The 23,711-nt window shown below is 45.7% G+C and overlaps 1 protein-coding gene across 4 annotated transcripts in view; it reads left to right on the top strand.

Annotated features, from left to right (window-relative positions):
* GNAL (G protein subunit alpha L) overlaps positions 1–23,711 on the top strand; it is an 89,420-nt gene that overhangs the window by 34,730 nt on the left and 30,979 nt on the right. For all 4 annotated transcript variants that reach the window (XM_060119110.1, XM_060119109.1, XM_060119112.1 and 1 more), the window contains exon 5: positions 23,006–23,103. In XM_060119110.1, the coding sequence (XP_059975093.1) occupies positions 23,006–23,103 (98 nt within the window). The remainder of the gene's footprint in view (positions 1–23,005; positions 23,104–23,711) is intronic.

Below are 23,711 nucleotides of genomic sequence, written 5' to 3'. Positions count from 1 at the left end.
AGTGTAGGGAAAATATGTTTTCTTTTTTGTTATAGATGTTTCCTCTTACAGGCATCTTTTCAACATGCCACATCCATGGTCGCTGCAAATTAAGCATCCCCTGACCTATACGTAAGAAAGTGGACTCAGAAATGCCTAACCGTTGATGTACAGCTCTGAACAACTCTGAAGTTTCCTTTGTGTCACCCAAACCAAGGAGCCCAAGCCAGAGTTGAGGGAGCCTAACCCAGGATTGAGGGAGCCTTATTACCATACACCTTTAAAAATGTGGAATCTCTGAAATTGCCATGTGTCTTATAATAGCTATGCACATTTACTGTGACAGCATTCTCCTCCCATACACCCCCTCACCCCAAAAAATCTATTATTAAAACTGTAGTACATCCAGAATGGAGAAAATACAGCATTTTGTGGAAAATTAAATATCATATTGCTTCAAAAAAAAGGAAAGAGCAGTTGTAAACATTTCCTTGGCTAATTACATAATTCTTAAAACATCATTTTACATAATGAACAAATTACTGAGTTCTTTGAATATAAACCTTGTCCTTTGTGGTATATATATATATATATATATATATATATATATATATATTTAAAGGGACTGAAAAGCTATTTGATAAGCAATATGGAAAGGAAATTCTGAGTTGCACACGATAGAATTATCAAGCTACTGGATGTTTCTTTATTCCGCTATTTTTGAGGAAAACCTAGGAGATTTCTGGCTACTGCAGGGATTACAATGGATTTCAGAATTAAGTTTGTTTTAATTAATAAAATAAGTGTTATCGTGAGGAATGTATAACAGAAAACGTAGTGGCACTGTTCTTAAAACCAAAGGCTGGAACAGCCCAAATGCCCATCCATAGGATAGCGGACACAGACCCTGTGGGGACCCAAGAGGGGCGGGTGCAGCAGCAGTGGATCCCACCCCCATCATGACATGGGTGGGTCTCCGTGTCTTTATGGTGAATGACGAGCTGAAGTGATGAAAGTTTATATAGAATACAGTACTCTTCTATGAAGTTCAAAAACAAGTAAAACTAAGTACCATATTGTTTCAGCGCACATATGTTTGTGATAATTTTTGTAAGAGAGGAGAGTGAGCATCACAGTACTCGGGGTGGGGGGAGGAAGCAGGAGAGGGCTGCAGAAGGTGAACATCAATAATCCATCAGGCTGGGTGTGGGGGATGGGAGGGGCTCAGAGTGTTCTCTGTATTATAAACAAATATGTAACAAAACAAAGCCAAAGAGGGCCCTGTGTCATTCCCCAATTCTGCTCACCTGCAGTCCCCATTAAAAAGAAATTGGAGTTTTCTAATTTATTAGCATAGATTCTTCTTTGTGCCCTGTTCCCACTTAGAGGGAAGTTTACATAGATGAACTCGAAGGGGCTGTGTGAGCACAACATCCAGTAAAGAAAATCCTAAATCTCAAAAATTTTCCTGAGGTTTGCATTTCTTGTGATAGAAGGTGGTGCTTTAAGATTCGCTGGCACGACGCTGCTGAGGGTATTTCCTCCGTAAAGACAGATTCCAGGGACTTCCCTGGTGGAGCAGTGGTTAAGAATCCCCGCCTGCCAATGCAGGGGACACGGGTTTGAGCCTTGGTCCGGGAAGATCCCACACGCCACAGAGCAACTCAGCCCATGCGCCACAACTACTGAAGCCCGTTCGCTCTAGGGCCTGCGAGCCACAACTACTGAGCCCTTGTGCCACAACTACTGAGCCGTGCAGCTAGAGCCTGTGCTCCACAACAAGAGAAGCCACCGCAATGAGAAGCCCGCGCACCGCAACAAAGAGTAGCCCCCGCTCGCTGCAACTAGAGAAAGCCCGCGTGCAGCAATGAAGACCCAATGCAGCCAGATAAATAAATTAATTAAATTAAAAATAAATAATCAAAAAAAAAAAGACAGATTCCGATGGTGCAGAAGACACGGTGGAGGATCGGTGTTTGTCGAAGTAACTGTCATTCTGGAAACTTCCTATCACATCCTGGCAGTAATTCGTACAGTAAGTCCAGAGACGGGTGCTGTCTTATTTCTTTTTTAGTATGAATGTAAGCCAGGTTATGTTGAAAGTATTCTCAACTTTTAACATTCAAAAGAAATGGGTGTGGGGTGAGGCTGCTGCCTGAGCCTGAGTCCGGCTCCGCCCTTCCTGGCAACCCCACCACCCTGAGCCTCAGTGTGTCCCTCTGTAGAATGGACGTGACAGCAGAACCTCTGCCCCAAGCTCATGAGGATTGAATTGATTGAGTTAATATACGGAAAAGATTGGGCTCCACCTTTGCTGGTCTCGGTATTCCCGATTAGCTATTCAGAAGAAAAACATTTTTAAATCAAATGTTTATGTTGCCTGTTTGCAAAGCCAAGACACTCTGCTGATCTCAAAGCAACTGCATCACTACATGAGACCGTGGCCGGCCCTTCTCAGTGAGCGCGTCCTCCACGCCAGCACTGACCAGATACAGAAAATAGGGGTATAATGAGAGCCACAAATGCAAACCACGTGTGTAAATGTACATTTTCTAGTGGCACATTTTTTGAAAAATGAAAAGAAACAAGTGAAATTTAATAATATATTTTACTTAACGTGATATATTCTACATATTACTTCAATGTGCCGTTTTTAGAAGTTATTCATGAGATAGTTTATCATCTTTTTTCTTAATCAATCTTTGAAATCCACTGTGTATTGCACATGTCAGCACACCTCAAGATGAAGAAGCCACATGCCAGGTGCTCAAAAGCCACCTGTCAATGGCGGCTGCCACATCCGACAGACAGGGCTGGACCCGAGGATGGGGCAGAGGACATAGTGATTTCTTCTTAACCAGCCTGAGCGTTGGTGCTAGTGCCCGGGGCAGGCCAGTGGCTGTTTGTTGGGCCTCTCTGAGCCCTCACTGGGACCCTGACGTCCACGTGGCCATCCGAGCCCCGGCTGGTGGGGAGGGACACCCTGAGGAGGGGCCTGGCCTGGGCCGGGCAGCGTGTGGCCTCCTCACGGGGCAGGCACACTCGTCTGCCCTCCCAATGCTGATGAAAACCTCCTCCTCCTATAGAACCTTCTCTGCAAGGCTTCTCTGTCTGCAGGTCGGTGGGTGAGGTGCCCGCCATTTAGCGTGACCCCAGTCCAGCTCCCTGCCTCTCAGCCTCCCGTGTCATTCGCCATGTCCTGACTCTGGGACAGTCAGCCACGTGGCCCTTGTCCATATCTGTAGGTGGTGTTGCCAGCAGCCGGGCCTCTGTGTATACAGCAGGTGTACCTCCGAGACCTGCTTCACCACACTCCCCAATGACTCCCCTGTGATGATCGAAAGCTGCCGTGAGCCTAGCCCTGTGTGTGTGACACGTACCCTTCTGGGTGCTTTTGCCCAGAAAGGGCCATGTGACTCTGGATTGCTTGAGCAGAGACAGATTGTGTGATTTTGTTCTTTTCGTTTTCTTTTATGCGTGCACTTTTTTAGAGCATTGAGTAATTCACTGAAAACATACAAATTAGCATTTTACTTCTGAGCCAAGAAGTTGGCTCTGGTCTATGTGTGTTTAAAAAGACTGTGTTATGAATCTAAATAGGATACATAGGGGGAGAAAAGATTCCTTTTCAGCTCAGTGCGGAGGAAAAAGCCAGAACCCGATTTCTGAGCCTTAAAGGAACTCGCTGTGCGTGTTCTGTCGGATTCTGAGAGCTGGGCGGGCCTGGGTGTCCGTCTTTGAGGGAGTCAGAAAAGTGGGAGGAAATGTGTGATTCATGGTGAGCAGAGAATCCGAGTTTGGAAACAGGGAATGAGCAAGAAGCATTACTCAGTTGCTGCTATTTAAAACTGGGGACCAGAAGACAATGAGCACAATGGTGTTTGAAGAGAAAAAGTTCCAGATATTGTAACATTTTTAGTCTCTCCGAAGTCTGGAATTGATGGTGATTCATACTTTTTGTCTGTCTCATGCTTAGTTTTTGTCCCCTGTCAGCCATTTGGAAGGAGCACCTTTCTTCCCCAGCTTCAGTCCCCTGAAGACTTCTAGGTATTTCTTTTTGCAAGATTTTGCCCCAGTGGAATTTGAAAACCGAGTCTAGATAGGGGAGAGGGGAGAGGGGAGCTGAAAGTTGGGACAAAGCTTGGGTAGGTGGGCCTGGATTCTGCCCACTCCCCAGCGTCATCCCTGGGGAAGCTCTGCAAAGGTGCGGTGGGCGTCTGTAGGGCAGATGGGCAGTTGGGATGCTCCAGAGCAAGCTGTGTGCCTTCAGCCTCCCAACAAGTAGAACAAATGGACAAGGTAAATTTTAGAGCTCTGACAATTAGAGGAAACAAGGGTGCTGGGCCGCACTCGGAGGTGCCAGTGCTGGTGCCCAGGTGCTGGGGGCTTCCGCCCAGCCCAGCCCAACGACGCCAGCAAGGACCCGCCGAGAACCCTGGTCCCAGTGAGCTTCCCATCCAGCCTTTCCAAGGGTTTTCTTTTTTTTTCTCTCTCTCTCTCTAGCTTACAATTCATCACATTAGGTAAAAGCAGTCAGTGCTGGTGAATTTAAAACCGAATTGCATTGTTTCTGGTTTGGTTTTGGTTTTCTGGCAATGTGTCTTTCCTAAATTCGGCTCAAGTCGTTGTATGCGAGGCCATAAAGGGTCATTCTGACCAGAGACCTGGGGTAAGTCCCCCTCCAGCAGAATATCAAATATTCGGAGTCTCGGCTCCCAAGGGGTTACAGCACCCCGCTCCTCCTCCGGCTCAGCCCTGTATCGAGCTGTTATTGAAGTCTTGAAAGATTTCCACCCACCTCCCGCCCACTCTCCTGGCAAGTGAAAGACGTTTGAATTCCTCTCTCAAGGGAGAAAATTATTAAAGTGAAAGAAAATGACTGTTCCCTGTTCTGAAAAGGAGAGAGGAGAAAAGTGGGTTGTGGCCCTCCTTTGCTATTCTGTACCTGTGAGGATGCTGTCATGCCGGCTCCCAGAAATCAAGAGAAGGAAGCTGATCCCAGCTTCCTTGTGTGCCTATTTCAGCTTAGAACCCAGGGTCCTGAAATACAGAGCAGGAGTTGCCATGACTGGAAGACCCCAAGTAACTGAATGCAGAGAAGAATGTCAAAGGGGAAGGAAAGGAAACTCGGTTTATGTCTCCCACCCCTGGAGCCCTAGAACTGCCACTGAAAATGAATCCACTTGGGGGTCAGATCTGGATGAGAAGTAATGATTCTTTTACACTTGACTGTAGGGGGATGGATCCTCACACATCTCCATGTAAATCTTTTTGCATTTTATGAACATCATTTCATAACTTGTTAGTTCAGCTCACCTTTCTACATCCCAAGCTAATGAAACTGTTCAAGCTATGTTCACAGAGCCCCAGCCATGCTGGAAGCATCAGGTTAGGGGCTCAGACAGGGGTGAGGGGGTGGGGTAAAGATTTTTTAAATAATCCCTGTTCTAGGGCTCGTGGTCTAAGTAGGATGATAAGACCAACACGCATGAAAAGCTACAGATCAAGAGATCCTAGGATTTCACTAAATCCTAGTCTAAAACTGTCTCTCCTTTCCACAAATACAAAAGGAAATAAGAACCTGACAATGGCGAAAGTCTATTCCATACAAATTTCAAAAGAATGCCTTCCCCATCCCCCTTCAGATGTAGAGGTATTAGAACTGAAGTCTCTGCCGATAACGCATCACTTTTCTGGCGACAGCTCTGGTGCCTGGAAGTGACAACACACTATTCAATGAGATGGGCAGAAGCCATTCTCAACCTTTGCAGCATCACCTAATTTTATCATTAGTGACTTTTTGCAACAATGATGTAAAGGATGAATATAGAGCATTTCAGGCCTTGGCATCATTAGGTAGCATCATTAACTAATAAACGTTAAACCCAGTTGGGTGATTTCCTATATTTGAGGTCACCTGCCTTGGTCAGTTCTATGTCATGACGTTTTCATGCATACTTAGGGAGCTTACTGGGCTCGTGGGCCACTGGGGCTGGCTCTGGGCTGGCTCCACGATAAGCAAGGCACAGGGTAGACTTAGGCACCTGTTCCATTGCCGTTGCCAGTTTCCCACTGCCTTCTGCAGACTTTTCCTTTTATTTCTTGCTGCCTCAATAAATAATCCTGATCAAACCCGGAGCCAATCCCATAATCAGGCTTTCGAGGTCTGAAGCAGCCTGAGAACTTGGCAGCCACGGGGTCAGTGCATTATTCCCAGATCAGGCCACACCTCAGAATCATCTGGGGAGCTTTTAAAGCAAGATCCCAATGCCTGCCCTTGGAGACTTTGCGTAGGAATTCTGGGGGAAGGTTAGAGGAATCTGTGCATTTGAAAAGCTCCCTGAGGTTTCCACTGCACCCCCAGGTTGGGCAGTAATGACCAGACCCCTGGTGTGGTTCTCAGCGCCTGGTGGGGCCGGGTTGCGGCCGTGGACTTGCAGTGACTTCTGGTTATGGGGTGTGGGTTGCCGGACATATATGTAGCTTCACTTCAGAATCACAGTGATAATTGCACCTTACTGTAGCCATTTTTGTATTTACAATTCAGGGTAAGTCTTGATTCATTCAAAGTCATCCACAGTATTTTTGCTTAAAAACAGAATGTGTGATACATTCAATGTCAAGGATTGATCGTAAGGAGGGCTTGACACCTGCACTCCCTCCAGAGGGTCGTCCAGCCCCAGGCAGGGTGGCCTGAGCCTCCTTTGACCTGTCCTTCTGCTCCCACCCCCGCCAGGCCTGCGGGGAAACTGGGGCGGCTGGGTGGGCTTGCTGGGAAGCTCTCTGCACAGCACAAGTGCTGGGGGGTCACTTTGGAAGCCAAGGAGGTGGTGGGACAGCCCAGGTGGAACTGGAGTCCTGAGAATATGGGCACCTCGTGCTTCAGCGGGAAATGCTGAGGGATTAAGAGGCTTCGATGGCATCAGGAACTGTGCCCCCCACGCCAGCGCCCCCCACTCCGCCTTGTACGCGAGGTCCTCCAGAGTTGGGGACTGCAGGATGGGGTCGCTCCTTGTTGGCTCAGCATTTTCTCCCAGCCCCCACCCCCCGCCGCCTCACCCCATGTACAGGGAGGGCAGGGCAGTGCACCCGGGAGCGTGTCTGGGGGGAGACCACACAGAGACAGCCAGATTCCCTTGGATCAAATCAGGCAGTTATGCATCTTATGGATGACAAACACAACCCACATCTCCTTTGTAACGTGGATTTTTAAAGTAAAGTTCTCCGTGTTTCTCCTTTTATCCTACTTACATTTTATGCCCACTTTTTTCTTAGCATTAGCTACCGTAATTTGGAAACAATCTTAAACTGACAGAGTTTTACATGTCATTTACACAAATAATGCTCGTCTGATTTTGAGGAGGTATAGGAAGAGTTTAGACCCAGAAGCTATAAAAACACCTTGTTGTGAAATGCGTTGTAACAAGATGCAGGCTGCCACTGTCTGTGCTGCTGTGTTTCAGAGTAAGAGTCTCAACAAAAATGCTTTGTTTGAAGTAAAAGTAAATATTTTGTTGGGAGCACACCACAAACCTGATTACATGTATCTGAGATACACACTTGAAGAAGAAAAGACTCATTTGCGATTATTCAAATAGCGGTCGGTATGTGTACACCTGAAACTAGTGTAATGTCCTATGTGGATTACACCTCAGTACCATGAATAGTAAATAAGTAAATATATAAGGAAGGAAAGACTTGGGTCACTGATGCGAACATGAGAAGAAAATTCTAGGAAACCAAGTTCAAGGCTTCAGTTTTCTGGAGATCCCCAAGGGTCCGGGAAAGGTGCTCTTTTCAAAAAATAATGAGATGCCAGATGTATTCAAAGTAAAGATTAAAGTGGGGAATGGCTTTTAATGGTGTGAATAGAATCGCTGAGCTGAGTGTGGGGTCTCTGTGGGGTGGGGTTGGGACCTCACCCCGCTCACCCAGCTCTGCTGTGATGGCTGTCACGGCCTCAGATTCCCATGCTGACATCACTGAGTCCTCGGAGGGGGATGTTTACGAGTGGATCCACCTCACTGTGAGTGCAGATGTTCCAGGAGTTTCTGACACTGTTGTGAATTCTCAGCACCACAGCGAGTAGGGGTTCAAAGGGAGGGGGAGCCTGTTAACATGTTTGACCTTGATCTCTGAGACCCCTGGGCATTTAACATCATGTCAAATTCTGTGGTCTGTAGCCTGCTGATTTTTCTATCAGAGCTATTTCAGTACTTAGTAAAAGAAAGAAAAGGACTGCTTAGAATGTACAGAGCAAGGTGCCCTGACTTGGGAATGATGCTGTGTCCCTTTAGTGTTGGGAAGGGAAGCTGAGTGTTGAGAAGTTTGTTGGATTCGTGAGACGTGCCTGGATCCTAACGAAGGTTTCCAGGAAAGCGAGGCTGGGACTCTTAAGAGGTTTGCTGGCCACGGTTATCTTCCAATTCCCTGTCCATGGTGTCCCCATTGCCAGCCACCCGAGCGGAGCCAGTGAGGTGTTTTTCTGTAGCCACAACAGAGCCATAGACACCCAGGTAGGAGGAGAGACCAGAAGAGCCATAAGGGACCCTATTTGCCTTCTCAACAAAAGGCTCATTATCAAGAGATCACGCTTGTTTGTTTCAAATAAATGAGCTGATTTCTCTCCTGGGTGCTTTTCTTGGTAAAACATTTTAAAAGCTTTCAAAAAGGAAAAAGGAAACACAAACTTATAACCAACTCCACACGATCTAAATAAGATGCTACGCCCATATCGTATCCCCTCCCCGCACAAGAAAATCAGCGACTAGAGCATGTCTTACCCATTTAGGTAAGACGTGGTCAGTAGAGCATAACCTGGTCAGCTTGTAGGTATGTCACCCAGACTTGGGTGGCCCCCTGGTATCACGTCTCCCACCCAGTAAGTTAAGCCAGTCTCTTCAAGGCTCCTGGCTGTTACCACCTTCACCGCTCATGTCCTGCTGATTCTTTTTTTTTGGCTGTGTTGGGTCTTCGTTGCTGCACGCGGGCTTTCTCTAGCTGCGGAGAGCGGGGCTACTCTTCATTGCGGTGAGCAGGCTTCTCTTTGTGGTGGCTTCTCTTGTTGCAGAGCACGGGCTTCAGTAGTTGTGGCACACAGGCTCAGTAGTTGTGGCTCACGGGCTCTAGAGCACAGGCTCAGTAGTTGTGGTGCACGAGCTTAGTTGCTCTGCGGCATGTGGGATCTTCCCCGACCAGGGCTCGAACCCGTGTCCCCTGCATTGGCAGGCGGAGTCTTAACCACTGCGCCACCAGGGAAGTCCCCCTGCTGATTCTTTGAGTTTAACTCTACCTCCTTTGGAGACCTTTCTAGTCTGTTCTGAAATGGGGCGATCTCGCCCTTTCCCGAATTCCCGCAGCTTTCACTTCCTGTGGCTCTCCTAGTTGGCACTCCAGCTTTGGTCGTTATATTATATCCAGTACTTATTGCCCTTTATAGTTGCCTAATTATTCGGTATATCTGAGCTGCAATCTCCTTATTGAAAGTGTTAACTTCTTGAGACCAGGAGTCGTGGCTTATTCTGGGGGTCCCTCTCCCCAGCTCCTCGCCTCATGCTGGGCACATAATCTGCAAAATTTCAAGCTCCTTGAGAACAGGGACCACCTCCTCACTCACGTGTCCTTGAGGACAGGGACCACCACTCACTCAGTCACCTCACTCTCCCCAGCCCCTAACACAACATCTACCACAGAGCTGAAACTCAGTAAACATTTGGTGAATGATTGACTGTTGGCACTTAGGGGATACTTGGGCTTTGATGACAAGTTTTGAGGGAGAAGGTCATCCTTGTTTTAAAATGTCTTTGACAGACTACCATCACGGTGACATGAGGGTGAAACTTCCGTATGAGATTCTTCATAGTCCATTTGTGAGAGAGAGAGCACTACAAAAATTTTTAATAAGATGAGGCATGTTTATGTAGTATGGACTTGTTATAGTATTGAAATATGTCATTTTCCAGCAAAAATTCATGTGAATTTGAGAAATAATCTAGATTGAACTAACCCTATAACAACATACATAACCTTACACCTTACACAAAAGTTAACCCAAAATGGATCAATGGCCTAAATCTAAGAGTCAAAACCATAAAATGCTTAGAAGAAAATTTAGGGATAAGTCTTCATGACCTTGGATTTGACAGTGATTTCTTGGATATGACACCAAAAGCTCAAGAAACAAAAGACGAAATAAATACATTGGACTTGATGAAAATTTAAAATGTTTGTGCATCAAAGGACATTATTAAGAAAGTGAAAAGAAACCCACAGAATGGGAGAAATATTTGCAGATCATATATCTGGTAAGGGCCTAGTATCCAGAATATATAAAGAACTCTTACAACCCAACAACAAAAAGACAAACAGCCCAATTTAAATATGAGCAAAGGACTTGAATAGACATTTCTCCAAAGAAGATGCACAAATGGCCAATAAGCACAAGAAGAGATGCTCAATGTCATTAGCCATGCAAATCAAAACCACAATGAGATACCATTTCAGACATACTAGAATTGCTATAAGGTTTTTTAAAACCTTGAAAATAACAAGTGATGGTGAGGATGTGGAGAAATTAGAACCCTCATATACTGTGGGTGGGAATGTAAAATGGTAGAAGACAGTTTGGCAGTTTCTTAAAAGGTTAAACGTAGAGCTATCATCATATGACCCAGCAATTCCAAAATAATTGTAAGCAGGGAATTGAGGAGATCTGTAAACTAGTGTTGATAGCAGCGTTATTCAGAATAGCCAAAAACTGGAAACAAACCAAAAGTTCATCAACAGATGAATTGCTAAACACAATGTGGTGGATCCATACAATGGAATATTACTCAGCTACAAAGGAATGAAGCTGTGACACATGCTGCAATGTGGATGAGCCTCGAAAACATGCTCAGTGAAGGAAGCCAGACACAGAAGGCCACGTGTTGTGTGATTCCAATTGTATGAATTATCCACACTAGGTAACATCCATAGAGACAGAAAGCAGATCAGTGGTTGCCTCGTATTGCGTGGAAGAAAGGATGGAGAGTTACTGCTCTGTGGGCAAAGGATTTTCTTTCGGACGATGGAAGTTTTGGGACCTACAAATAGAGGTGATGGTTACACAACATCGTGGTTCTACTAATACACACTTTAAAACAGTTCACTTTCTATTCTGTGAATTTCACCTCAATTTTCTTAATCTTTTAAAAAGACATACATAAGCAGGCATCTAACAACGTCTGTGCCTACTGTCAGGAATAATTACCTTTCTTAAATTTCTGTTGAGTGAAAAATAGATTAAAGTAACTTATAAATATTGCTACAGATTTGAGGATAGTGACCAAGAGGCAGATGTAACGAAAAGCCTTGTACTGAAAGTGAAATCAGTTTTGTTATGAGGAAAGTCCTGCTCAGGCCAAGAGGAGGGGACTTTCCAGAAAAGCTTATTCACCCAAGCACTCATGACACAAATATTTATTGAGCTCTTACTAAGTGTCAAGGACAAAAAACATGAAGATCCCTGCCTCGCGGGGCTGACAGTGTAGCAGGGGATACAGAGACTAAGTAGGGCACAGTGAATGAGTTAATCGCAGGCTTTAGGAAGTGCTTAGCGCTGTGGACACAGGAACAGTCAGGGCAGCGGAGGGGCCTGGGCGTGGAAGACTGAGGAGGGTTAGAGAGGGCCTCATGGGGAAGGGGGTTGAGGGAGGCCCCGAAGGAGAAGAGGCAGCCGCACGGCAGGGCTAAGGCGCTGCCCGGGTGTGAGAGGGAGGCCAGCATGGCTGGAACAGTGACCGAGAGGAAGGGCAGAATGGGGACAAGAAGCTGGATAGGCCACAGAAAGGGGGCGCCAGAGAAACAGGGCTGGTGTCACGCCGGGACCCTGAGCGGACAGGCCGTAGGCGGTGAGCACGGCGGTGACCCCAGCTGACTGCTCTGTGCAGCCCCGAAGATATGGCGGGTGGGAGGCGCTTGCAGTCATCAGGTGAGAGAGGCCACTGGCCGGAACCCGGCAAGCGGTGGAGGTGGAGCCGTGGTGATGGATTTCATGTGCCTGAGAGACACAGGAGCATCCAGGTGACATCAGGGCTTAGTCTGAGCCACCAGAGAGACACAGCCTCCATCCGCCAAGTTGCAGGGCAGATATAGGGGGTCAGGAGCTCGGCTCCGGCCGTGTCGAGTGTCCGGTATGCACTGGACATCTGGGGAGAGGCCAGAACTGCTCTTCACCTTCAGGTAACAGGTTCTTCTGAGGTAGGTGCTCGTGGCTGCAGAGTGAGGAGATGGTGCTCAGATACGTGATCCCGGGCAGGTCCTCGGAACAGTCACCGCGGTGAGCCAAGCGGTGCAGAATCATCACATGGACCACTTATGGCATCAAAGCTTTTTCCAGCGTGGACCTGGTTACCCAATTCCCTGGAAAGTTAGGAACATTTTTCTTGTCTAGGAAGAATGGTGGGTTTCGGATAAAGATTACAAGAAAAATGTTTCTTCTTCTATAATTGTCAGATGCCTTCTTTGATTCCCTCTGGACAGTGCACTTGCCAAACAAATATCATTTTCTTGATATTTAGAGTCAAGTTAGCAAAAAACTAATAAAGATCATGCTTTTCTTACGGGTTTTCCCCCGAGATCCTGTCGTCACCACTGATGTAACTGGCCTAAAAGATTGAGAGAGTAAGAGCAGAAGCCATCCATTTACAGGGTTTCTTGTGTCTCAGACAGCCCCTTGGGCTGCGCTGATCTCTCCTCTTCCAGACCATCATGGCCAAAGTCAGCTCAGGAGGCAAAGAGTGGGCCCAAGAGGAGGCTTCCTTGTGGTCGGGAATTGTCGGGAGCTCCAGGAATGTCAGGTCCATCTGTGTTCAAGTTTAAATCAGAAACACGTTCAAGGGGCTTCCCTGGTGGCGCAGTGGTTGAGAGTCCGCCTCCCGATGCAGGGGACATGCGTTCGTGCCCCGGTCTGGGAAGATCCCACATGCCGCGGAGCGGCTGGGCCCGTGAGCCATGGCCGCTGAGCCTGTGCGTCCGGAGCCTGTGCTCCGCAACGGGAGAGGCCACAACAGTGAGAGGCCCGCGTACCACAAAAAAAAGAAAAAAAAAAAGAAAAGAAATACGTTCAAGAGCTGGATGAGAGTGACATCTTGTAACACTGGCCGCACTGCCTGCCTCCGTTCGGGTAAAAAAATGTTTAATAAAGCTGCTAAATGCTGAGATGAATTAAGCATGATGAATCAGAAATTCCAACTAGTAACTCTTGTAAAATGGTTCCAGATGTTTCTCTTGGGAAAGGAGGCCCTCTCCTAGGTATATACCCAAGATAATTAAAAACCTACATTTACTCAAATACCTGTACACGAATGTTCACAGCAGCACTATTCACAACAGCCAAAAAGTGCAACAACCCAAATGTCCATCGAAGGATGAATGGATGAACCCACGTGGTCCATCCACACAGTGGGATCTTATTTGGCCATAAAAAGAATGAAGCACTGACCCATGTTACACCCTTGAAAACATTATGCTAAATGAAAGCCTGACACAAAAGGCTACGTATAGTATGAGTCCCTTTCTAATGAAACATCAGAACAGGCAGATCCATAGAGACAGAAAGTGGACTGGTGTTTGCCAGGGGCAGAGGGAGCTGAGAATAAGGGGTGACTGCTCGTGGGTGCAGAGTTTCTCTGGGGTGATGGACATGTTCTAAAGGTGATGGTGGTGATGGGTGCACAACTCTGTGAATAAACTAAAAACTACCGACTTGTGCACTTTAAATGGGTAAACTGTATGGTATATGCATTATAGGTCAATAAAACTGTTCCATTAAAAATAAACAGAGGGAAAATATAAAACTTAAAATCAGAGAGTCCCAGAACTGGAAAACATCTTAAAGGTGATCTCATACAAACACATGAGTTTAGAATATCAAGGTCTTTGGGTTCTTTGGACAGTTTTCCTTCCCTTTTGTGTCTGGTGCCAGGTTCGCAGCTGCTGCAGTTTTGCACAGGAGATCTGGCGCCTTTGAAATCTTTTATTTCGTGGAACCGTGAATCCCCTAATCCCTCCAGGAATGCACCGCGGGTGTTGCGTTTCCATTTAGCCATTGTTTCCTCTCAGGGAGGCTACACATTCCCACTGAGGACACCCTCAGCCTGTTGTAGGGTGTCGGGTACACGTGCAGCTTAGTTAATTACTAAGATCCCCCTTAGTAACTGGGGATCGTGGGCTTGCACCCTGGCCCAGCCCACTCCCCTTCCTCCTCCCTGCCCCCCAGCTGCCTACAGGCTGAGGTGGGGTTCTCCAGGGCCCTGGGGACCCCCTCCCATGTGGGGACTTGGAGGCTCGGCTTCCAGGCGCCCTTCCATGGGGCTGCACACTTTCTCCTACAAGGGCTTGGCCCTTGTTTCTAGAAAGCAGCTGCAGTCCTGTTCAGCCAGCCCCACTCCCTCTCCAGCTGTAAGTGCAGGAATCTGGGGGCCTTGTGGCGGGGAACGGGGGGTCTGGGAGCCAGGGCAGCCCAGGCACCAGAAGCTCAGGGTGCAGCTCAGTGCCACAGCAGTGCCCTCGGGGCTCCTGTCCCCAAGGCCCACTCTTGGCCACCGTAACCTACCTCTTGCTGGTGATCTGGCCGTTCCCTTCTTGTGTTCAGAACCCGTGCCCCCTCCCCAGCGCCTGGTGTGATGCCTCGTGCCTGTGGGTGTCCTGAAGCTGTTTCTGGAATTCAGTCCTCAAGGCTGCCGGCCTTCTGTTCCCTGCCACGTGCTTCTCTGTGAGCCTGTTGGCACCTGGCGGCCTTGTCATGATGCTGCCAGATCTGCAGCCCGTGTTCTAGCCCTGTCCTTGTGCCCAAAGCCAAGAACTCCCTGACCCTCCCCCCAGCAGCACTTCACAGGTCGGTCCTCACCTCTTGGCTGTCCTGAGGCCTGGTCCACCCACCCCCTTCTAATTTTGTCTTCCTGCTACCCTCTCACCGCCTCCCTCCTGCCCTGGCCCCTCACATGCACAGCCTCACCACCCTCCTCCACCTGTCAGCCGTGTGCTCATCACTCCAGCTGAAGCTCCAGCCTCTGACCAGAAGGACCCGTTCTGTCCCCGGGGAACAGGACATAGTGGTCAGAGTGAAGAAGCTCCCCCAGCTTGGACCTGAACCCAAAATCCATGCTCAACCAGAAATATCGTTTTAGGATTCCTCATTAGGCACCTCTACTATGCTTTACACTAAAATTTTCCCAAAGAAATATGTATCTAATTCTACAGCCATTGTCAGTAAGAATATACCAAACCCACTTTTACAGACATTTGCTTTAAATCTAACCTGTTCCCAAAAAGAGGGTCTTCTCCCTCCATTTTGCCTTTCAGAATGTAAAACAGGACTCAGAGTGACTAAAAGACAAAGAATAATATCTCCAGGTGTTACATAATCAAGCTTGATGCCACGGAGAACTTTTGTCGGACAACTTGACAGAGCCTGTCTGGAAGCAAAGACCAAAGTCGTGATTCTTTGAGTCTCTTATCCCTAATAAAAATACATAATTATTTTATTTCTGTTCCCACACAAATAAGTTTCTCCTGTGAGTCTCTTTGGCATGCTTCAAGTGCACAAGTTTCTCAGAGAATTAGGATTTTAGAGAGAGAATCTTAGGTATAAGAGTGGGAGTATTGTGAAGGAGAAAATCAAAAGCTAAAAAATTAATTTTGTGGGGAAAAAATACTTAAGGAAAATTATATGTTCCCATCACAATGGGGTAGATTTATTTAACTCTCTACTATGGGTCATGGATCTAATTACTAGAACTTTATACTTATCAGGTGTTTTGTGAGACTATAATTTGGAAATAAAAGGTAGAGTCCTTAGACAAATCTTACTATATCTTTAAAAAAATTTTTTTTAAACCAAGTGCAAGAGCAGCAAAACCCATGCAACCTGGCCATGGTGGGCAGCAAAGGCCCCTTTGGCTCAGTCCCCCTGAACCTTGGAACCACAAGGAATTCTGATTCTGCCCCAGCCCTTGTGGGTCATGCTTCAGGGAGAAAAGAGACAGGCCAGAGCTTTGTGGGTAACTCTCTGTGCTCAGCTACACAGGGAGGAAGTGAAAGCCTCTGGAACTAATACATGAAATTAACAAGGTTGCTGGATATAGGATCGAATACAGATGTCAACTGTATCTCTTTGTACTAGCCATGAAAAATTCCAAAAATGAAATTTAAAAAAAATTCACCTTCAAAATAACATCCAAAAAAATTACTTAGGAAAAAAAACCTAACAAATGATATGAAAGATGTATTCACTGAAAACTAGGAAACATCATTGAGAGAAAATAAGACACAAACAGGTATTACCATGTTCATGGATTAAAAAGCTCATTGTTGTTAAGATGGCACTTCTCCCCAAAGCAACCTAGAGATGCAGTGCAATTCCAGCCAAAATACCAGCAGCTTTTCTATAGAAACTGACAGGCCAGTTCTCAGACATATGTGGAAATTCAGAAGACCAAGAATAGTCAGAATGATGTTGGAAAAGAACAAAGTTGCAGGACTTAACACCTAATTTTAAGACTGACTACAGAGCTACAGTAATCAAGATGGATGGAGCTGGCACAAGGATGGACATGTGGGTCGGTGGAACAGAATTAAGTCCAGGAACAGACCCATGTGTGTATGGTCAATTTCAGCAAAAGTACCAAGGTCAGTTTCAACAGTTCAATGGAGAAAGGGTAGTCTTTTCAGTAAATATGCTGGGGGAAGCTGCATATCCGCATGGAAAAAAGTGAAGCATGACCCTTTCCTCCCACCGTAGCCCCAAATTAACTCAGATCATAGACCTAAATCTAAGAGCTAAAAATATTAAGCTTTTAGAAGAGATCTTAGAGAAAAAACTTTTTACTTTGGGTTAGGCAAAGATTTCTTAGAACACAAAAAATGAAAAGCAAAAACTGATTAATTAGGGACTTCCCTGGTGGTCCAGTGGCTAAGACTCCACACTCCCAATGCAGGGGGCCCAGGTTCGATCCCTGGTCAGGGAACTAGATCCCACACGCGTGCCGCAACTGAGAGCTCCCACATTCTCACACTGCAACTAAAGATCCCACATGCTGCAACTAAGACCCGGCACAGCCAAATAAATAAATAAAAATTTTTAAAACTGATTAATTAGACATCATCAAAATTAAAAACTTTGCTCATCAAAAGATGCTTAGGAATGGGCTTCCCTGGTGGCACAGTGGTTGAGAGTCCGCCTGCCGATGCAGGGGACGCGGGTTCGTGCCCCGGTCCGGGAAGATCCCACATGCCACGGAGCAGCTGGGCCCGTGAGCCATGGCCGCTGAGCCTGCGTGTCTGGAGCCTGTGCTCCGCAACGGGAGAGGCCGCAACAGTGAGAGGCCTGTGTACCGCAAAAAAAAAAAAAAAAAAAAAGGCTTAGGAAAATTAGAATGCGAGCCACATTGGGTGAGAAAATGTTGGGGAAACCTGTAGCTAAGAAAGGATTTGAATCCAGGCAATTTTTTAGAATATTTTACTCTTATGAAAAATAAAACAATAATAAGAAGACATACAACCCAATTTTTTAATGGGAAAAATATTTGAACAGACACCTCAAAATGAAGATATGCGAGCAGCCAACAGTCACGTGAAACGATGTCCACCGTCATTGGCCATTAGGGAGATGCAAACTTAAACCACAGCCAGATGCCATTACACACCCGTTAGAATAATTAAAATAAAAAAGACTAACACAACCAAGTATTGGTGAGGTTTGGAGGAACTCGAACCCCTACCCATTGCTCTTGACAGTGCAAATGGAATGGCCACTTTGGAAAACAATTTAGCCATTTTTTAAAGTTAAACATGCACCTGTCCTGTAACCCAGCAATTCCACTCCTGGGTATTAACTCAGAAGGGATGATAATAGAAGTCCATACAAAGCCTGGTACACAGATATTCCTAGCAGCATTACTCATAACAGTCAAAAACCATAAATAACCCCAATGTCCATCCACTGGTGAGTGAGTAAACAAACAAAATGTGGTCTTATCCATACAATGGAATAGGACTCAGCAGGTTTTTTTTAAGCTGCTAAAATACATAACAAAATGGGTGAATCTCAGAAAAATCAGGCTAAGTGAAAGAAGCCAGACACAAAAGACTATATGACTTCATTTATACAAAATTTCTAGAAAAGGCAAAACTATAGAACCAAAGTAGATTGGCAGTTGTCTGAGACCAGGGGAGGGGGCAGATGGTGGAGGGGTTCTAAGACTTGGCTGTGTTGGTTGGGTTGTGACCGGATAAGTAAATGGGTGAATTTTAAGGCATACAAAGTATACCTCAAGAGGCTGTTAGAAATGATTCTAAGAATAGTTAAAGTTGGCTGTCACAGGGGGAAGAAGGCGAGTGTGGTGTATATTGTAAATGTGGGTTTGCACTCACTGGTCTCCAGCCACGAGGAGCTGCTACAGAAGAGAAGGAGGAAGCTGGCCAGGCCCCGAGGCTGCTTCCAGATTCAGGCTGATCACGTCCTAGTCAGGGGGCTCGGGCAAGTACAAAGGATCCAAGATCATTCGCATTTCGTCATCTGTAAAACGAGAGCTGCATCACCTACATGGCAGAGTATTTGAGACTCAAGTGAGCCCTCGGCCAAAGACCCTGAGAAGCTTGCCTGGGACCCACGAGGCCCCAGGAAAGGCCAGGGTGACGCCACTTTACGTTTGGTTACTTGCTGTGGTTGTCACCCACGGAGGTCGTGCTTCATGCTGGGAAAGACTCGGGCTTGGGGACCCCTGATTACTGTCGACACTTTATTTGGTTTGTTTAGCCTGGTCTCTGAAAGTTGTTTCTAAATAGAATTTGAAGCATCCTGTATTAACTTAGACCTGAGGATGGACAGAGATTATAAATAACCAGGCGTGACGGATCCCACACAGACCTTCAACTTGACAGCCACCAGATATATGAAAAAAGAAATGACAGAAACCTATTAGATCGTTCTACTCCCTGAGGGGTAAAACTGAGTAGGTGTATTTTCAATGAATCAGACCCAAACTTGAGCTTTAGAAAATTCTACTTAAATGGCTACTCTCCTGACTGAAACTGCCTGTTTCTGAGGCCCATTTGATGGTGGTGGTGGCCGTTGTTCACTGCATTACCATGGAAAGTTCCGGTAATCATTTATTTTTGCTCCAGCGTGTTCCAGAAAGGATTTAGTGCCACTCACAAAGTTATAATACAAGTTAATTTAAAAAAACAAAGTATGGGGCTTCCCTGGTGGCGCAGTGGTTGAGAGTCCGCCTGCCGATGCAGGGGACACGGGTTCGTGCCCCGATCCCGGAAGATCCCACATGCCGCGGAGCGGCTGGGCCCGCGAGCCATGGCCGCGGAGCCTGTGTGTCCGGAGCCTGTGCTCCGCAACGGGAGAGGCCACAGCAGTGAGAGGCCCGCGTACAGCAAAAAAAAAAAAAAAACAAAGTATGGCAGAAGGAAGCTAGGAACAGGTGAGTGAGTGATGTGGTAGCAGAGGTGAAGTTGGTACCCAGAGCATAAAGGCAAGGGCTACACGCAAGCTGGGACCAACCCCCAAACGGGATTTCTGAGCTTCTTGGTGGTCAATTCAGTGACATAAATGAAAGCAGCAGAAAAGTCACAGGACCCCAGAGGATTAAAAATTAATAATGAAATTGGTAAAGCATTTTCTTGAGAGATGCAAAAAAGTATTACACTAAAATTAAAGAGGAATATTTTCCGTAAGACATCCTAGTAATAACATTTTTCACTCAACCCAGTAAGGATTTCCACCACCCTCAGGACAGAGCACCACATGTGGGAACAGCTCCATCTGAGACCTGGGTGCCTTTCACCAGATAAGAAATATTATGCTTTTGATTGTTATGTCCAAAACAAAAAGTGAATCTTAAGTGTCAGTGTAACCAAAAGTTGTTTTATTGTATTACATTAGCAGAGAAATCATGCAATAATTTTTTTCATTTCTTATTGGCAGACATTTATTTCTGTTTTAAAGCAGTTATGAAGAATTAAAAAAAAATTTTTTTTCTGTACACGGGCCTCTCACTGTTGTGGCCTCTCCCGCTGTGGAGCACAGGCTCCGGACGCACAGGCTCAGCGGCCATGGCTCACGGGCCCAGCCACTCAGCGGCATGTGGGATCTTCCCGGACCGGGGCACAAACCCGTGTCCCCTGCATCGGCAGGCAGACTCTCAACCACTGCGCCACCAGGGAAGCCCTAAAAATTTTTTTAAAAATTGTTACCTACCTGAGAATTCCAGGCTCGCTTTGAGTACACTTTATACCTACAGGAAGGCGTGAACAGCAGAACGAGAAGGAAAGTGCTGTAATAGGAAATGGAGGAGTTGGGTATTTAATTTTAGTTTAAATTTTGATTTAAACATCAAAATTATGCTATGAAAATTTAAAGCCTTGCTTTTTAAAAGTAGGTTTAATTTGGTATCATTATCATGTTTATTTTCTATAACACAACTCAAACTCCTTTGAATTAGAATAACATAAATGACCATGTATTTCAGTTGCTAAATATGTGAAGATCACAAGGTGATTCTCAAATTCAATAATACAGAAAAAATTAAGAAATGTCATTTAGTAATTTTCTTTTCATGTTCTCAGTGTCTCTCAACTCTCAGATGTCAAAAACAAGTGAGACTTCACTGTGAATCACCTTTTCAGACACACACACACACACCACTGATATTATTTTTATTTAGTATTATTCATCTTAGTTGCTAACGGAGGCATACTAAAAGTATTCCTCATATTTATTTCCCAGTTGTTTTAACAAATGTACGAGAATTCTAGCCAGGCTCTGGACAAATGTTTGAGCACAGCTAAAGAAGCTGCAGTGGTTAATGATTTTACAGAATCATTTCTTTACTGGTTTATGTATTTTTATTTGAGATTGTGGTATTGTGGCTATGACTTCTAAAGCTTTATCTTTTAGAAATAATGTTGAAATAAAATAATATGGTGTGAGAGAACTGCTATTAAATAATAAAGGTGGGAGAAAAGGGCTGAGATACAGATAAAAGAGAATAGCCACTTGATGAGTGTGGAATCTGCCTGTGGGTAGTGAGTGCCCAGGGGGCATTCTCTCTCCTTGTGTAAGTGTGACATTTTCCCTAATAAAAAGGTGAAGGGCCACAGCAGCAGCAGCCCTGGAATTTTCCACGAAGATCTGAGAACTCCTTAAAGAGTAAACGTAGGGAATCCTGGGGACCTGGCCCTGGTCTAGCCCCGCGTCTTGTTTCCCAACAAGGAAGACAAAGCAGCAGATCAAGCCTGTTCTGTCTCCTCCGTGTTGTCCACGGCGCCTGCTGTAAGATCCCGGGGCTCACGGTTCCTAGCTCACTATGCTGTCGGCATGTCCTCAGGAACAGTGCATTTTGTTTCTTGGGTCGAGCACCCCTCTGTGACTCTGTCTCAAAGGCTTCTGCTCAGACTATTGAAGAAAAAATGATTCTGACACTTGTTAAAGACAGTAAGGAACTTTCTTCCAGGACCACTGCACAGGGATTTGCAGTAGGGGGAAAGTGGGGCTCAAATCCCAATATCACCGCGACAGGGGTATGACTGCCCTCCTGGACCGTCCGGATAATAGCACAATAGAGCATTTCTCTTTAGACCTGGGGTGCATGTGTGTGTGTGTGTGTGTGTGTCTCCTCATTTGGCTCTTTGAAGGAAATTTTTCAAGGAAGCCCACAGACTCCTTCAGTGGAGTGATGGGAGCGGCCCTGGAAGATTCCGGAAGGAAGCATCAATCCAGGGAGATAGGATAAACGCTGAGGGTCCAGCTCCTCTCCTTGGCGTGGAGACTGTCCCTTCCTGTCACCTGTGGGCAGTTTGGGTTTGTTGTTGATGAGGACAGACAGGCAGACACGATAGATACAGAGACGTGCGGCACAAGCTTAAAAGCTGTTCGCGACACTGGGAGTCAGGCTGGGATGGACTAGAACCTGGTGAAGCTGCACTCAGGGCCCCCTCCTCCCCCTCCCAGGTCTTGTACCTGATTTGTACTCATAATTCTGTGTTCCTTTTTTTCAAAGAGGGTCCACAAGTTGTATAAGCATCAGGCCCCTCAATACTTGGATCCACCCTTGCATGGAATCGTGAACCAACTCAGGTCTTGTTTTTTCCTGCAAAGAATCTGCGCTGATTCTTAGGGAGAGCAGCCTCGACTGCTTCCTGGCGGGGTCACCCCAGACCCTCTCCTGCAGAGCAGAGATGGAAATCGGTGCTTCCTGGTTTGGGAAGGGATATAAATATTCTAACAAAGAGTTTTGTGAAAATTTATGTAGCTTATGTTATATTTAGCTGCTAATGTATAGTCGTCTGCTTCCATAGCACTGTTCATTTAATTTGGATAATTTTGGAAATACGGATTCATAGAGCCACCTTTACTGAGGTAGACAGGCTCCTATTTCAGAGGCTGCTGGTGCCGTAAGGGATGGGCCTGCGCACAGTGTGTGAACCAAAAATCCCAGTTCACGCTTAACTCAGAGTTTCTAAAAAGGTCAAAAACAGTAAATCACTATCCCCAAAGGGTGTAATTTTAAAAGTTTCTTTCTTATGTACCTAATGCTTTGGGGCTGAATTTAACCCGTCTGCTCAACCATGTCTATTCATAATTGTGGCTCACCTAGTAAATTTAAAAGAAGCAGCTAAAACAGAACTTGCCATTGTAACAAGCATGTTTTTTCACGGCTGAAATGGCCATTCTGCTAGTCAGGTCATTGAGTCCTAAGAACTTTAAATTCTTAGTTGTATTGATAGTTGGTGAATGTCATTAATTTTTGACTTGTCATTTCCACTTTGGGGAACTTTCTGGAACAATAAGAATGTTTGACCAGTAGATTGAGTGGTGAGATCTGGGCCTTCCACCCCATGTGTGGAGTCTACCTCCACAAAGAAAACAATTTATTCACTCCCTGCAAATGTTTTTGGCATTTTCTTTTTACTTTTAACTTTCGGAAGAAGGTAACACATGGGTTTTCTTATCTGTAACTTTTTCAAACTTCAGGAATTCTTCGATCACGTGAAGAAGCTCTGGGATGATGAAGGTGTGAAGGCCTGCTTCGAGAGGTCCAATGAGTACCAGCTCATCGACTGCGCCCAATAGTGAGTCTGTCCGCGAGGACCAATCCGTGCTCCCCTCCCAGAATCTCTGAACTTCCTTAAGTACAAGGAACAAATAATTAACAACTCATTGCAGAAACCAGCTTTTAACGTAAGATGAGTTTAGTAGATGCAAAACTGAAAATCCAGCAGGAGGCAGTGTTTCGGGGAAGAACCAGAAGCAGTTGTATTCATTTTACCTCGATCTTTGTATTCAGTTCTAGTCATTTTTTGCCTTCTATAGAGTTATAGGCATGTTCATAAATTATAACATACTTAGGTATTCATTACTATATTTTAATTTTGGAGCCGGGGCCCCCAAATTAAAATTTAAATAATCCACATCTGCAGTCAAGCCGAAGCTCTTACTTAAAGTAATGAGATCATCCTACACACATTTGAAGTAGACTAGAACCTCAAGAGTAGATGGTAATTAAAATAATAAGTAAATATTTGATGAAATAAATGTATGAGGAGAAATGAGCAAAGGACTCTGGTGCCAAGGCTGGCTCATTGTTTTTCCCTGAAATTCTCATTTTCCTATTTCCTATCTTTCACTATTTTAGATTCAGTCTATAACTATTACAGCATAATGGTTCCCAGAAGAAGGT

This window comes from Mesoplodon densirostris, chromosome 15 (assembly GCF_025265405.1).
Source record: "Mesoplodon densirostris isolate mMesDen1 chromosome 15, mMesDen1 primary haplotype, whole genome shotgun sequence".
Lineage (NCBI taxonomy): Eukaryota > Metazoa > Chordata > Mammalia > Artiodactyla > Ziphiidae > Mesoplodon > Mesoplodon densirostris.
This window is presented reverse-complemented; position numbering and strand designations above follow the sequence as displayed.